Source organism: Impatiens glandulifera, chromosome 7 (assembly GCF_907164915.1).
Source record: "Impatiens glandulifera chromosome 7, dImpGla2.1, whole genome shotgun sequence".
NCBI lineage: Eukaryota > Viridiplantae > Streptophyta > Magnoliopsida > Ericales > Balsaminaceae > Impatiens > Impatiens glandulifera.
The window spans coordinates 46,854,942-46,869,021 of NC_061868.1; the positions used below are offsets into that span (position 1 = coordinate 46,854,942).

General features: G+C 30.8%; 2 protein-coding genes across 2 annotated transcripts; both read right to left on the reverse strand.

Moving 5' to 3' along the window:
- Positions 1-2,436: 2,436 nt before the first annotated feature.
- On the reverse strand, positions 2,437-4,622 carry LOC124946164 (thermospermine synthase ACAULIS5). Its single transcript, XM_047486736.1, has 10 exons — positions 4,374-4,622; positions 4,220-4,286; positions 4,049-4,143; positions 3,848-3,950; positions 3,580-3,668; positions 3,336-3,492; positions 3,154-3,229; positions 3,012-3,070; positions 2,785-2,921; positions 2,437-2,699 (listed from the first exon to the last, which is right to left on the reverse strand). Exons 1-10 carry the CDS (start codon positions 4,538-4,540, stop codon positions 2,603-2,605), a joined length of 1,047 nt encoding a protein of 348 aa, XP_047342692.1. The 5' UTR covers positions 4,541-4,622; the 3' UTR covers positions 2,437-2,602.
- A 4,729-nt stretch (positions 4,623-9,351) lies between these two features.
- Positions 9,352-12,873, reverse strand: LOC124944570 (protein LOW PHOTOSYNTHETIC EFFICIENCY 1, chloroplastic-like). Its single transcript, XM_047484863.1, has 2 exons — positions 12,707-12,873; positions 9,352-12,571 (listed from the first exon to the last, which is right to left on the reverse strand). Exon 2 carries the CDS (start codon positions 12,517-12,519, stop codon positions 10,417-10,419), a length of 2,103 nt encoding a protein of 700 aa, XP_047340819.1. The 5' UTR covers positions 12,520-12,571; positions 12,707-12,873; the 3' UTR covers positions 9,352-10,416.
- Between the last annotated feature and the right edge of the window lie 1,207 nt (positions 12,874-14,080).

The following is a 14,080-nucleotide window of genomic DNA, read 5'->3' on the forward strand; positions in this document are numbered from 1 at the left end:
TTTAATAATTTTATTAATTTTATTAATTTTTTTTTATCAAATTATTAAAATTTAAATGTATTTATTTTATTAAAAATTTAAATATATAAAATAATAACATATTATTTTATTTATAAAATAATTAATATATATAATAAAAATAGAGAATATAATATAAAAAAAATACATCAATTAGTTACTGTAATATAATTTAAAATTAAAATTTAAAATAAATATAAATTAATTTAATTTTGTAATTCTGGTTTATTTAAAAAACATTATTTTAAAATAAAACAAATTTATAATATTTGAAAATAATAAGTGATATTATTTTATAATTTCAATTTTAAAAAATATTTATTTTATAATATTTCAAAATAATAAATAATAAGTGATATTTTTTTTATCAATTTTAAATATATATATATATATAAATTATAAGTTATAAATATTAGTTTGATAATTATAAAATCATATATTAATTATTTTATAAAAAAAAATTATAATATATTTTTTTTTGAAAAAATATTAAATTTATTATTGAAGTAAAAGTTTCATAAATTTATTAAAATAAATACGAATTGAAGTTTTAAGAAAAATAGGAGTTTTAAGAAATATATACAAAACAAATTGAAGTTTTAAGAAAAATAGGAGTTTTAAGAAATAGATACAAAACAAGAAAGAAAATTAGGAATTTTAAGAAATATATACAAAACAAGAAAGAAAAATAGGAGTTTTAAGAAATAGATACAAAACAAAAAACATATGATTGTTATTTTAGGTGAAATTATTCATTTATATTAATTAAAAAAAATTAAAATACATATATCTTTAATATTTTGTCTTTTATTTTAAATAAAGATATATGTATCTTTAAAATCTAAAATTTTAAAATCTAAATTTTTTTAAATATACTGATCTAATATCTTTTGTTACTGTATTTGAAGAAATTTAGGGAAATCCCTCCCTCTTAAATATTTCTTCTGTTTTTTTGAAAAAAATAAATTATTAGCATCTCTAGTCTAGTTTACAGGAATTTAAATATATAAAATAATAACATATTATTTTATTTATAAAAATAATTAATATATATATAATGAAAAATATAGAGAATATAATATGAAAAAAAATAAGGAATATTAATTATTTAAAAATATTATTTTAAAATAAAACAAAATAATAAGTGATATTATTTTATAATTTCAATTTAAAAAAATATTTATTTCATGATATTTCAAAATAATAAGTGATATTTTTTTAATTTTAAATATATATAAAAATTAAAAAGTTATAAATATTAATTTGATAATTATTTTTTAATTTTAATTATAAAATTATATATTAATTATTTTAATTATTTTATTAAAAAATATTTATAATATAAATTTATTTATTTTATTTTTTTGAAAAAATACTAAAATTTATTATTGAGGTAAAAGTTTCATAAATTTATTAAAGAAAAAACGAATTACCTTAAAAATAAAATAAATCCCTAAATGTATCTCTAAATTTATTTTTGTTTTTGTTTTAATTTGGTTGGAGGGTATTATTTTAAATAACTAATCTCGACTACTACGAATCAATCAGACCAAAACAAACAAAGCTTATATATATTTTCCACTCTAAAACGTTCAATACGTTATAAACATGGTTGCATTTTTTATAGTAATCTTTATTACATTTCATATAGTCTAGAAAAACCTAACCAGATAAACATAAGTTTTTTTTCATACCCTTTGAGGTTTTGTTATGAATCCACCAATGGCCAATATTAAAACTTTGATATCTTACATTCTTATAATGGACCTTTCAATTATGTGAGTCTAAGTGTTTCCTTCTTCAATATTCTCATTTTCTAAAACTTTTCATTCTTGCACCAGTTGTGAGCTAAAATATAAGCATCTTGATTCTCAACTGGGCTGTTGAATTGAAGGCCCGATCATGATTACGAAAAAAAACAAATTCGAAAGTTACTGGCCCACTAGGCCCACTACGTAAGCAATATATATAGGACTAGAACAAAAATAAAACGATCTACTGTCAGTTGCACACCGCGCCATTGAATCTCTTCTTTTTCTTGTTCCAGTCGCTTTTGTAGAAGACAACGACGTGTAGAGATCGATCGAATCTAGTTTCAATCTTCATCAACGTGAACTCGAAGTTCCGATCTGTAACGGTAACTGTTCTTCTTCTCCTTCTTCTTCTATTCAAATATCGTTGATATTCTCGTCTGTTTGATTTCGTTTGGCCACAATGAAGTAGAAAACAGCGATCCGATGACATTTATTTGTTGATTACTTAGCTCAGATCCTCTGGCTATTTTTTGTGTTCATCTTTGTGTGTTAACTGTATTATTTAATTGCGTCACTTTTCACGATCTTAAGATTAGTTGTTTTAGAGAGAAAATTCTAGAGATTATTGATCAAATTAGTGAAAATCCGAAATAGAAGATTGAGATTGAGATTAAGTTTTGAGACAACATTACTGGCATTTCAATATCGAAAGTAACACGCACTAATTAAAAGTTACAGTTGTGATTGCGAGATAGATTGACTAAGTTTCATTCAATCGTTCGTTCATTCATTCATTGTTCATTCTGTCTCTCTGGAAATCATATATAATTCTATAAATTTAGAATGGATGAGCCGCGTGTAGCAACGCCATGGCCAGGAATGAATCTTGCATCTTCTTCTGTGTAGACATGAGTTTCTTTCTCCAGACTGTGAATAGGAATTAGGATTATGAAGAGGAGTATTAGATATTGAGGAAATTGTAATAGTAATAGTATTAATTGATTGAACTCACGTCAAGGAGACACTCTTGTTAAGAATGGTGGCTGAAAGGAGAGATGCTCCATTGAGATACAAGAGTTCTCCTTCCATCCTCTCCTCAATTCTCTTGTCTATCTCTCCTGCATCTATAATGATTGGCTCGTCCGAAGCCTGCATGCATCCCCCATCATTCCATCAGTATATATTTCCTCTTAAGCTATAGACATAATATAATATATATGTATTTGTATAACTAATTACCATAACCCATCCCCATGTGTCTGCAAATGATGGAACATGAGCTGTGTAGGCAACCACATCTGCTCAACCACATTAACATGTTAAGTTTTGTGGGAAATTATCATTATTGTTGAAATTGAATAGAGATTGATGACAGACTCACATTTGAAGACCTGTTTAAGTGTGTTATGAATAGATGAAAAGACCTCTGTGTGGGTGAAGATTCCTGCTGGTCCAGCCTTAACCAAACCAAACCAAACCAAACCAAACCAAACCAAAATCAGGAAAATCAAGTTATTCTAATTAATTAGTAACGAGTCTAATGACCTTAGTTTGTAGTAGTACCTGAGTAACAAAGATACCATCATGGGCGAGGTTGGATTTGAGGATTTGGGCATAGAAGGATTTTGAGTAAAGCTGATAACAAGGCCCTCCTTCAACTGGGTCAGCTAAGTCTCCCACTATTATGTCATATTTATCCTTCCTCTCCTCCAGCTCAGCCCTGTTATAATTATATGTTTATTTTTTTAGATATCTATCTATCTATCTATATATAGGTAAAATAAGATAATATAGATGAAACACTGACTTTGCATCATTGATAACCAAATGAAGCCTGTTGCTGGAGAAGGCCTGGTGGTTTGCTGTCAAATGTTTGCGGCAGAAATCAACTACCTCCTACACCCCCCAAACCCAATATATACATTTAGGAAGCAAAATAACAATTAGGAAGCTAGTCATAAACTCTGTTTCAACTTAAAGAGTTCTAAGTGAGAATCGAATACATGACATTTGTCTCTTCATTTAATAACGATATTATTCTTAATCATCAACTATATATAATATATATTAATTACCTGATCGATGTCACACATGACCACCTTCTCAACCGTGTTGTGCTTGAGCACTTCCCTGGCGGCAGATCCTTCCCCTCCGCCCATTATGAACACCTTCTTTGCCCTAATTAGTTATTTTACATATATATATATATATTTCTTAGTTATATAATTAGACAGACATAGACATGATGAGAAGAATAAGAAGAAGTAGATATATACTTGGGATGAGATAGGAGGGCAGGATGAATCAAACATTCATGATAAATGAACTCATCCACTTCTGCACTTTGCATCTTTCCATCAAGTACTAACACCTATTAATCAAACCAATAATCAATATTAACAACTTCTTTTATGATCAAGTGATAAAAGTCTTATAAAATAATAAACCTTTCCAAAACGCTTTGTGTCCAAGAGGACGATGTCCTGGTATTCACTTGTCCCTTTGTAAAGCACTCTAGAGAGAAAGAAAGGGTAAGTACCTTTAGAGAAACATAGATTAATCAATTAATTTAGTTAAACATGCAATGGGTAGGTTACTTACCTGTTAACAGCAAAGGACCATTTGAGATCAACATCTATCTCTTCCTCGAACCATGATCCCTTCTGATCATCTTCCTCCATTGATGATCTCATCTCAAATTCATGACGGTTTGGAACTATCATTAAACCATTAGGAGGATAAATCATCTTAATAGCTTCAGTACCCATATTCTGATATCTAGTTTCAAAGAAAGGAGAAGTAGTAATAGTAGTGAATGGATAGATAGATAGATAGATATGCTTAGTTTCTGTAAAATGTGAAGCTACAACATTCCCTATTTATATTGGGGGTTGAGTTGGTGATATATCCCACGTACATACAAATACAATATATATAATAATAATAATAATAATAATAATAATAATAATAATTAAGAGTGGTAGTAGAGAAGAGAAAGGGAATCATCAATATCCATGTGCCAGTTAATCAAATCCCATTTTCTAAATTTATTTAGCTACCAACTAATAATAAAACATCATAACTAATTTGCATGCCGACTACAAGTTGACTCCTCTTTTTTCTATTATTATTATTATTATTATTATTAAGAAACATAATTAATTATCATGTCAATTCTAAACCAAAAAAAAAGATGAATTGAAATTAATATTGTTTTGATATAATTAGGTATACGTATAGAGATAGAAATGGATATTTTAGTTAGCTTTCATCAGTACGTAATTTTTGTTGTCAACTAGTCCAGAATAGTGTTCTTGTTCAGTATTAACATGTCAGCATGGCGCATGCTAGCATATTCTAGAGAGAGAGAGGAAGAAGCATGCATATGCATTATGCGTTATTATGCATATTAGGGTAAGCATGCGTGGAAGGGTGGTAATAAGCATACAAAAAAAAAACAATTATAATTTCCTCAGGGCACCGGATAGAGGGAAGCTGTAAGCGCATGCTTTGTGGTGGGCCCCTCATCCCCTTCCCTCGGGGATAATAATAATAATAATAATAATAATAAGTAAATTAAATAATATTAATATAGGTCCTACTCTATCTCTTCCATTCGTATGTAAAAGTTATTTCTTGTATTTTCTATTTGCAATCTACTTCTCTTCCCCCATATTATATTAAGTCATTTTCTGTTCATTACAATTAATTAAATTAAACCTATACTAATTGGAGACTATTCAAACCATCAAATTGATATACCTACCTGGATTAATATGAACTGTACACTATTTTATTGATCTCATACATTTTATTATGTAAACCTAATATTAGGATAGAAATTATATATATATATATATATTAAATTTGTTTTTTTTGTTTTGTTTTAAAATATTATTATATTAGTGTTTTTTTAATTGATTTTGTTTCATTGAATGAATATCTAAAAGAAATATTAAATTGATTTAATATCTAATTCATTCAATTTTGATTATCCTTTATTATCCTTGTATATATATATATATATATTTTTTTTTTTTTTTTTTTTGGTGAGATATGGGGTCTAAATAATATAAAGATTATTTTTTTTTAGTAAGAATTGAAGTGAAACTTTGATGAGAATAGTATGTTGATAATTTAGGATTTAAGATTTTTGAATTCAAATTTTATTTAATTATTAAACTAAGATTGTTTAATTACGCTGTTCACCAAAAAGATTTTATTACATGATGAGCAGGCAGGGGCATGTACGTACCCAACACTCTCTCTCCCTTGGCGTGCTAATTCTCCACTTGTTTATTGTGCTCCATAAAATAATAACTATTTATTTTATTTGTAATCATTTTAAAAAGTTTTAAGCTCTAACTATTTTATTAAGCGAACATAAAAAATAAATAGTTAATATATCTAACACAATTTTGTGGGTAACAATCAGCCAAAATCTCAGTTACAAATAAATGAACTGTGATATTATTTACTATACTTTTTTGTCATTCTATTTCTAAAAATGAATCCATACTTGTAGCAATAAACTTGTATCAAATTTTAATTTTTATATCAGTTGAAGTTTATATCAAACTAATAAATAAATGAATTTTACATATATTATTACCAGTTGGCAATTCTCAACTTTTACTCAATGTATAAAAAAAAGGAAACTTAGTTCTTTAATGCATGTATGTAGGTTTCATCCTGATCATGACTCTTTTGTTTGTTTTAGTTTTATATATATAATAAATAAACCAAGTAAGTCATTATAAGATACCTTTATTAGCATTTCCTAACTTTATGTGCAATTTTACCTTTTTTTTTAACTTTGGCTCAAAATATGGGTTATACCTATAACTAAGAATCAAATGTCCTCAAATTGGATATGTTGCACGCGCATAAGTGTCGAACCCACTCGAAACACGAGTCAAGCATATTCTCCCATAGATTTGCTATGTCACATCCATAATCTAGCACTAATCCAACAAATGAGCTAGGCCAAATGATCCATGTGATGAGTCTAGAGCCAATGGATGACCGCCACATGGACACGAGTTCATCGTATCAATTGTGCATATATCTTCTATCCATACTATGTATCTTCTACTTCTTCGATCCTCAAAACCAAATTTATAAGCTTCTTAAACAACCATAGAATACTCTTGAATAATAACAATTTGAAATCATTTTCCAAGTAATTGGCAAGAAAGGAGACTCACTTTGATAAAATACAAACATCACCTTCTTGCATTGCCGAAATCCTATTTGATTTGATTAACAATGGAATGCAACATTTTTTTTGTTATTTCTTCCTCTTGTAATCCGTATCCCTTTACAATTTGCACATTTTCTCATCTTCTATCACTTTTTTACATTCCTTTGTTTGCTCATCAAAATTTTATACCCTAAGAATTCTTACTATGATTTGATAGGGATTGATTCGATTGTGATAATTTTTATGTTATGTTCAACTCTGTCCTCTTAGGGGTTTCCAATGTTCCAAGTAAAAAAAATCAGGAATAATTGCAAGTGAAATGTGTGAAGAGGTTCAATCTCACTGACGGAATGATCTAACCTAAGCTAATTTGCAACCACCACGGATAAGAAGTTAGGAGCCAATTGAGGGGTTTATAAGCTTTCCTTTTTTTTTTCTCCTTTTTTTCTGATAGGATACCTCAAGAATCAATTGTGGACTAGGACCCAATTCTTTTCATTATTCATTTTCTTGGGAACCATTGAAATTTGAATTACCATGCCCCGAGTAGTAAAAAATCTCCGACCTCTTAATAATGAGTAAGATCCTCATGTTTCATTCGAACCAAACAATCCACCAATATAGTTTTGAGTATATATATATATCTATAATACCTTCAATTGGCATGCATATATTCTGAGCACTTTCTAACATTATTGTTGACATGTTTTGTGGGTGTTAGTGGTGATAGTGATGCATGTTGCTGTTGGAATTCATTCATCTAAAAGAAAAGAAAAATAGATATTTGTAATAAGTAGTAGTAGTACTCATGTAGCTAGGAGACAAACTCATTGCTCAGCCCATTTTGTTCACCTTTTCCTCAGCACCCTCTTCCCTACTTTTACTACAACTAACTTCGATTTATATTATATTATTCTAGTGGTGCTCTGATATTAATCTAATGGATAGAAAATAAATAAAATATCCCCAACTTTTGGGTTTAAGCTAGACATTTAACAAGTCTTTAATGTATCTTTAATTATTCAAAAAAGATATCTTACTATTAAATTATAGTTACTATTAAATCTTATAGATTGTCTTAAAGAGAAATGATCAATGAGATTTTGATTTAAAGAAAACACAAGAGATAATGTCATCCAAAACACACATCAAAAGTAAGTTGAAAGCTCTCAAAGTCGAGACAAAATCTATCTCGAAAAGAGAAACTTTCAAAGTGTCAAAGTAGAAGAAACAATATATATGAAGAAATATGGTTAATTTATCACATGTTTCAATCTCGAATATCGTTTAGGGTTTTTTCCTTTGCAGCTCTATTATACGGTATCGTGTGATCTAGCTAGTCGCACCGGATACATACTTAGCTACTCTAATGTGTTAGACAACTCCCAACCATGACCCTAACAAGTGAGTTTTGGTCTCTTAAGGACAATTCTTATTACTTAGCTACTCTAATGTGTTAGACATGATTCATTTACTAATGAACACCAAGGCAAAATGACCACAAAGAATAGTTTGGCCTTGCTTTATCATGCGCCTTGGTGCTTACTTTTATAATGAACAAATGTAGTTAGCTAGTTTGGTTTAGTTTGTAAAGATTCAAATTGGAGAACAATATTATGCGACATATATCATCATTATTTGAAACCTTCTTTCGGGGGGTCGCACATGCTTTGTGTGCATCAATTGCAATTAGCTAGCTAGATAGTGTTGGAAATATTGGAATGTGACAAAATGCACGAACCCACTCCGGATGTTATGTCAAACTTGATGACCTACCTATCTATATTCTCCATAAAGTTTCTCCAAAAGGTAAACTATTCTTATATTCTCAAAACCACCCACCTATATTTTGTTTACATTTTTTTTATAAGTTTGGTAATCTAAAGTGGGAGGATACTTGATTTCCTAAGAGAGACCCAAATGAACAGCTAAATTCTTCCCCACAACATTATTCCCATTTTGATATGCCTGAGCTGCCCACCACACTACTACAACTACTGTTACTGCAAATCTTATCTGGTAGCAGCATGCTATTGCTTTCTGAAAAACTATGACAATTACATTTCTTTTCTATCCCACTAACTTTATTCAAAAAGGACTTCTTAATTTTTTGTCTATACATGATTTTAATAAGGCTCTTGTCTCTTCAAATGGCTTTAGAAAATTCTGATTATTTCCAAACGGATAAGCATCACTATTTATGCACTATTTTATTAACCCTAACAACAACTAGCCAATCAAAGCAATATATAACTCTCAACACAAGCCTGGTATGATATTTCAGGATCAAAGAGAAAATAAAGTCCTTAACCTAGATAGGTTTTTTCATCAGATACTTAAGGCCTCTAATATGCACGTCTTAGCATTGATCATAAAGGTGGTTTATGTTATTCCATTGCATAATGATAAAAGAAATAGTAGTTCTAATGTACATAATAAAGCCTGTTTCAAATAGGAACAAACGGATGTTACCTGATGGACAACTGATGCTGGGAGAATCATCTTTAAATCTGTAACAACAGCACAACTTATTTTTTATGGTATTCCATGGTCCATCCTGCAATAATAGCGAAAGTGTAGATCCCTGTCGTGATAGAAACATGGACCACATAGGAAAACAACCAATTTTCTAAGATACATTATTGCAACAATTAAATATTGGAGCACAATTTAGCAAAAAACAAAATTTTAAATTGTGCACAAAGCCCATAAGCTGCACTAAAAACATAAGGCTTACATTTGCTTTTAAAGAAGTTGAAAGGCAACAAATCACTGACCAAAAGTTAACACAATAACAGGGTGAAAAAAAAGGGAAAGAATATACAATGCATTAAGCATACATTAACACTGAGTAGTTTGTGCAGAATAATGACTCTGGCCAGAGACGCAATTGCGATTGAGGAGTTCCCAGATTTCATAATAATTAAAATGAATGGATTGGACACAGATGATCCAATAACAATGTATCATAGACACTCACTAAATATCCTACACCAGATATTCAAACTTGAATTCTAATTTACAAGTTAGACTTGTCCACTGGAATACATTTTAACTCTATTCTCTTTTCATGTGTATTTCAAGGGCAATTTGGGTGAAGTTCTGCTTACTTGTGTTCTATTAATTTACCACTCAAACCTGGAGAGTAGGCTATATTGTATTTTTCTTCTTAATCAAAGAAAAGCTTATGCTTTCATAATCTGTATCACATAATGTAAATAGTTTGGTAAAGGCCATAGTGGTAATTTATTTTTTACCCCCAAAGGAAGATGAGATGGTTTTTATACATGTTATTTTTCAGAACTGAGGTGTCCAAGCCAGTAAAAGATGAGATCTATACATATTGTATTAGAAACAGACAATTCAAGAAGGGAGCTATGATTCATCTTCAGAAATGGCAATATATATTACAGATGAACAAGGCTACACAATAACAGTTACTTACAGGTTTCCATCAGTTTGCAAGTGTAAATTACCCCCATGTGAAGCTTTTGAAGAGTGCGATTTACTTATTTCCACCGGCCTAGGTCCAAGAATTGTTAAATCAATGGAAGCACCATATTCTATAGATGATTGAATGATTGCATCATAAGCCTTTGAAGAGAGAACTAGACCCTCGTTTTGAGCCCTCAAGTACTCTTCATACGCAAGCCGTGGTTTTCCATCTATTGCCAGAGCTAGAATGAGCATTTCATATGTAACCTCATTCGGGGAGATGTTTTGAGCCTTCATTCTCTGAAACCATTCATAAGCAGAAGCGCCCATATTATTATGTGCACATCCACTTATAATGGCATTAAACGTGACAACAGTTGGTTCAATTCCAGATGAAATCATCTCCCTTATTATAGATTCCACAATGTTGAATTTTCCCTGAGCAGTATATATTGAAGCCATAATTGTATAAGCATACAGATTTGGCTCCATTCCCACTTTAATCATGTGCTGCCACACTTCATACGCTTCATCATAAAGTTTCCCCTTCTCAAGTGCGCTCAGCAATGCACCATACGAGATTATCGTCGGTTTATCACCATTTTCCACCATTCTATTGAATATCTGCACTGCAGCCGACGTTTCTGAAGCCTTCGAACATGCAATGAGAACTGCATTCCACTCCCTACTTCCAGGTTTCAATCCTTTATCCACCATCTTGTTCAGTAAACTAATTCCCCATCTCCAAATCCCTCTTCTCCTAGCTGCAGACAATAGTATATTGAAATGAGAAACTACAAGCTCGTATGACATATTATTCGGTTTCGGACCTTTGTCCAATAAATCCTCGTAAACTTCTAGAGCAGCCCACCATTTTTTTGCCTTACCCATCAACCAGATCACATGGTTGCAAACAGACAAGCTTATTTCAGATTCCCCACACCTTATCCTTCTATAAAGTTCTTTTACCACAATATAATGCTCTTCACGAGTGCATGCCCAAACGAGACGCTCATATTCTCTCTGGCTTGTCTGAAGCCCGGCCTGGTCCATTTCCACTAGAAGTTTCATCACATTTCTGCTCAAGTTCTCGTTCTTCACAAGCCACTGCCGAATTACTTGGTAGCAAATTCTTACTGTGAAATTCTCAAGCTTTGAGAACTCAACTTCCCAGTTTTCATCTTTTGCTAAACTGCCATTAAGGTATTTAGCCTTAATGTCCATATAAAGATCCAGAGCCCCGAACCCATCTTCTAGCCTTCTGTAAGCTAACAAAGCTGTGGAATAAGATGCAGGAGACGGAGACAAACCGTCTGTTTCTATCTCTTGAAAAAGATTAAGAGCTTCAAATTCTCTCCCCTGCTCTAAATAGATTCCCATCAAAGTGTTGTAGGTTACCACATTAGGTTGTATACCTTCCTTGGACATATCTTTCATGACTTTCTCCACTTGTTCAAATTTTTCAGACTGTTTCACTGCTCCCAAAAGGCTATTGTATATAAAGAGATTAGGCCTAAATAATAAACCCTCGGAGGATTCCCTCGACCTTTTATTTAGCCAGCGAACAATAGCCAATGCAGGATCTAGCATCTTTTCCTTGCCAAAACCTCTGATCATAGAAGAATATACTTGGAGAGGGAGGTCTCCTTTATCCTTTAGGATGGCTTCTACATCTTCTACTGTTTTAGCAGACTCTAAGCTTCTAGCAAGCAAACGTACGTCAACTTTCCCATTGGTCTTAACACCGCCACTTTCTTCTTGTTTGCTACTCTTCTTATCTAATTGATCAGTTGAATTTGAACTATCATGAACAAATTCACCTGTCATAGAATGTTGTTCTGGTGTCAACTCCAAAGCAACAGATGCTCTAGGATGCAATCTAAAGTTTGTGCATCTAGAGAATGGATAGTCATGTTTATGGAAATAAGTCTGCCACTTAATATTCATGGCACTAGTTGATGATGCCAACATAAGACCACACTTCCCAAAATGACAAAACGAACCATCAAAAGCCCATCTAGATCTTCTCAAAATTGGATTTTGATATAAGCTCACTTGGGATACAACCCAGAAAGTATCGGTTGAAGGCCAGATACTCAGAGCTTGCATGTTTTTTTTTCTCAGCAAAGGTTGTTTTCAAGACATATTAGTGTTTGTTGTCCTAGACACCAAAAGAAGTTCCATTAAAAGCTTTGAATTGCACAAATGATAACCAAAATGTGAGAAATATACATATAAACAAGGCAAAGACATTCATATTTGTTTCGAAATCGAGAGAGAAGAGATGAGTACTGACTTGTTATCTAGAAAGGAGAATTGGATGCTCGGTCGATTGGTCTTCTTCTTCAGTAGAGAGAGAGAGAGAGAGAGAAAAGAAGATGGAGATTTGAAATCCAGAAAGCCAAAAACAGAGAGTCGTACGGAGCACCACACCAGAGTCAAGCAGATCCTCTCAACTCTGCTCCATCATCTACAATCCACGTATACAATACCATCAACACTTTGTTTTTCAGAAAAAAAATTCTAAAATAGCAAAAAAGACTCATTTTCATTTTTACAATAAAAAAAAATGACAGGGAACGAAGGACAACGGAACGAAAACAAAAGTAAAAGCACGAATTCGATTTAGCCGGTCACATTGACTATCGACTATTTAAAAAAAATAGATAGTATATATTTTTAATATTTTCACCCTCTTTTTTTTTAGCTCGCGTATCTTCTGATCATACGATTCAACTTCGTATTCTTTATTCTTCAACAATTTAGTGTCTTCCTTCTTCTTCAACTTAAAAGTTTGAAATGGTAAGTCTTCGTTTATATTATCGTCTGTCTGCTCTTCATTTTCGTTTCTAAACATATGTCTCTTCGTTTTCGTTTCGTTTCAGGAGAAGCTTCCTAGAACTGCATCCACCAAGTCTATCGTAAAAACTCGAGAGTAAAATCCCGAATATTCATACTTGCATAATTTGCTCTTATTGAGATTTGTTTCAAAAATGTCTATCTTCGGAACATTTTTATTTAGCGATAAGCGTTTTGCGATTAGGATTTTACAATTAACTTTTTTAATAAATAAATTTTTGATTGGAATTGGTTAAAATGTGCATATATTTTGGGATTAAAATGTCCTAAAAATTTTCATATTCGGGACGTCCAGAAAATGTTCAAGTTCGGGTCGTTTACCAAAAGATAAAAGTATTTTGTTAATATATACTTAAAAAATCAATTTTTGTTCAAATCATATCAAACTGAATTGAAAAAAATAAACATTTTTATCCCAAAATGCCCATATCAGAGAAGCTCTAACATATATTTAAATTTTACTGAACTGAAAGAAATTGTATTGAGAAATAATTATATGAACTTATGAGAGTGTATATTTGTGTAAAGGATCCCTAATATATAACTTTCGGAATATATAACTTCACAATATATCACGACTTATTTGAAAATTATTGATAATACATAATATAGAGCTAGTTTGACGGAATAGTGATTTTTTTTAATCCATTCGGTTTGGTTGTTTAAATAATTCAACATAATTAAATATTATTTCACTCATTATCTCATCTATCACGTCACTTAATTAGTTAACTAAAATATTCAATTATACACCAAAATCATATTCTTTGCCACGAAAGATTATTCTGAACAAAATATTTAATGTTATTAT

Excerpts from the sequence above, each read along its gene's own strand:
- LOC124946164 (XM_047486736.1), bottom strand. The coding sequence starts at position 4,540 with ATGGGTACTGAAGCTATTAAGATGATTTATCCTCCTAATGGTTTAATG. Across the intron at positions 4,287-4,373 it reads TGGTCCTTTGCTGTTAACAG|AGTGCTTTACAAAGGGACAA; the intron begins GTAAGTAACCTA and ends CTTTCTCTCTAG. Across the intron at positions 3,669-3,847 it reads TCATGTGTGACATCGATCAG|GAGGTAGTTGATTTCTGCCG; the intron begins GTAATTAATATA and ends TGGGGGGTGTAG.
- LOC124944570 (XM_047484863.1), bottom strand. The coding sequence starts at position 12,519 with ATGCAAGCTCTGAGTATCTGGCCTTCAACCGATACTTTCTGGGTTGTA.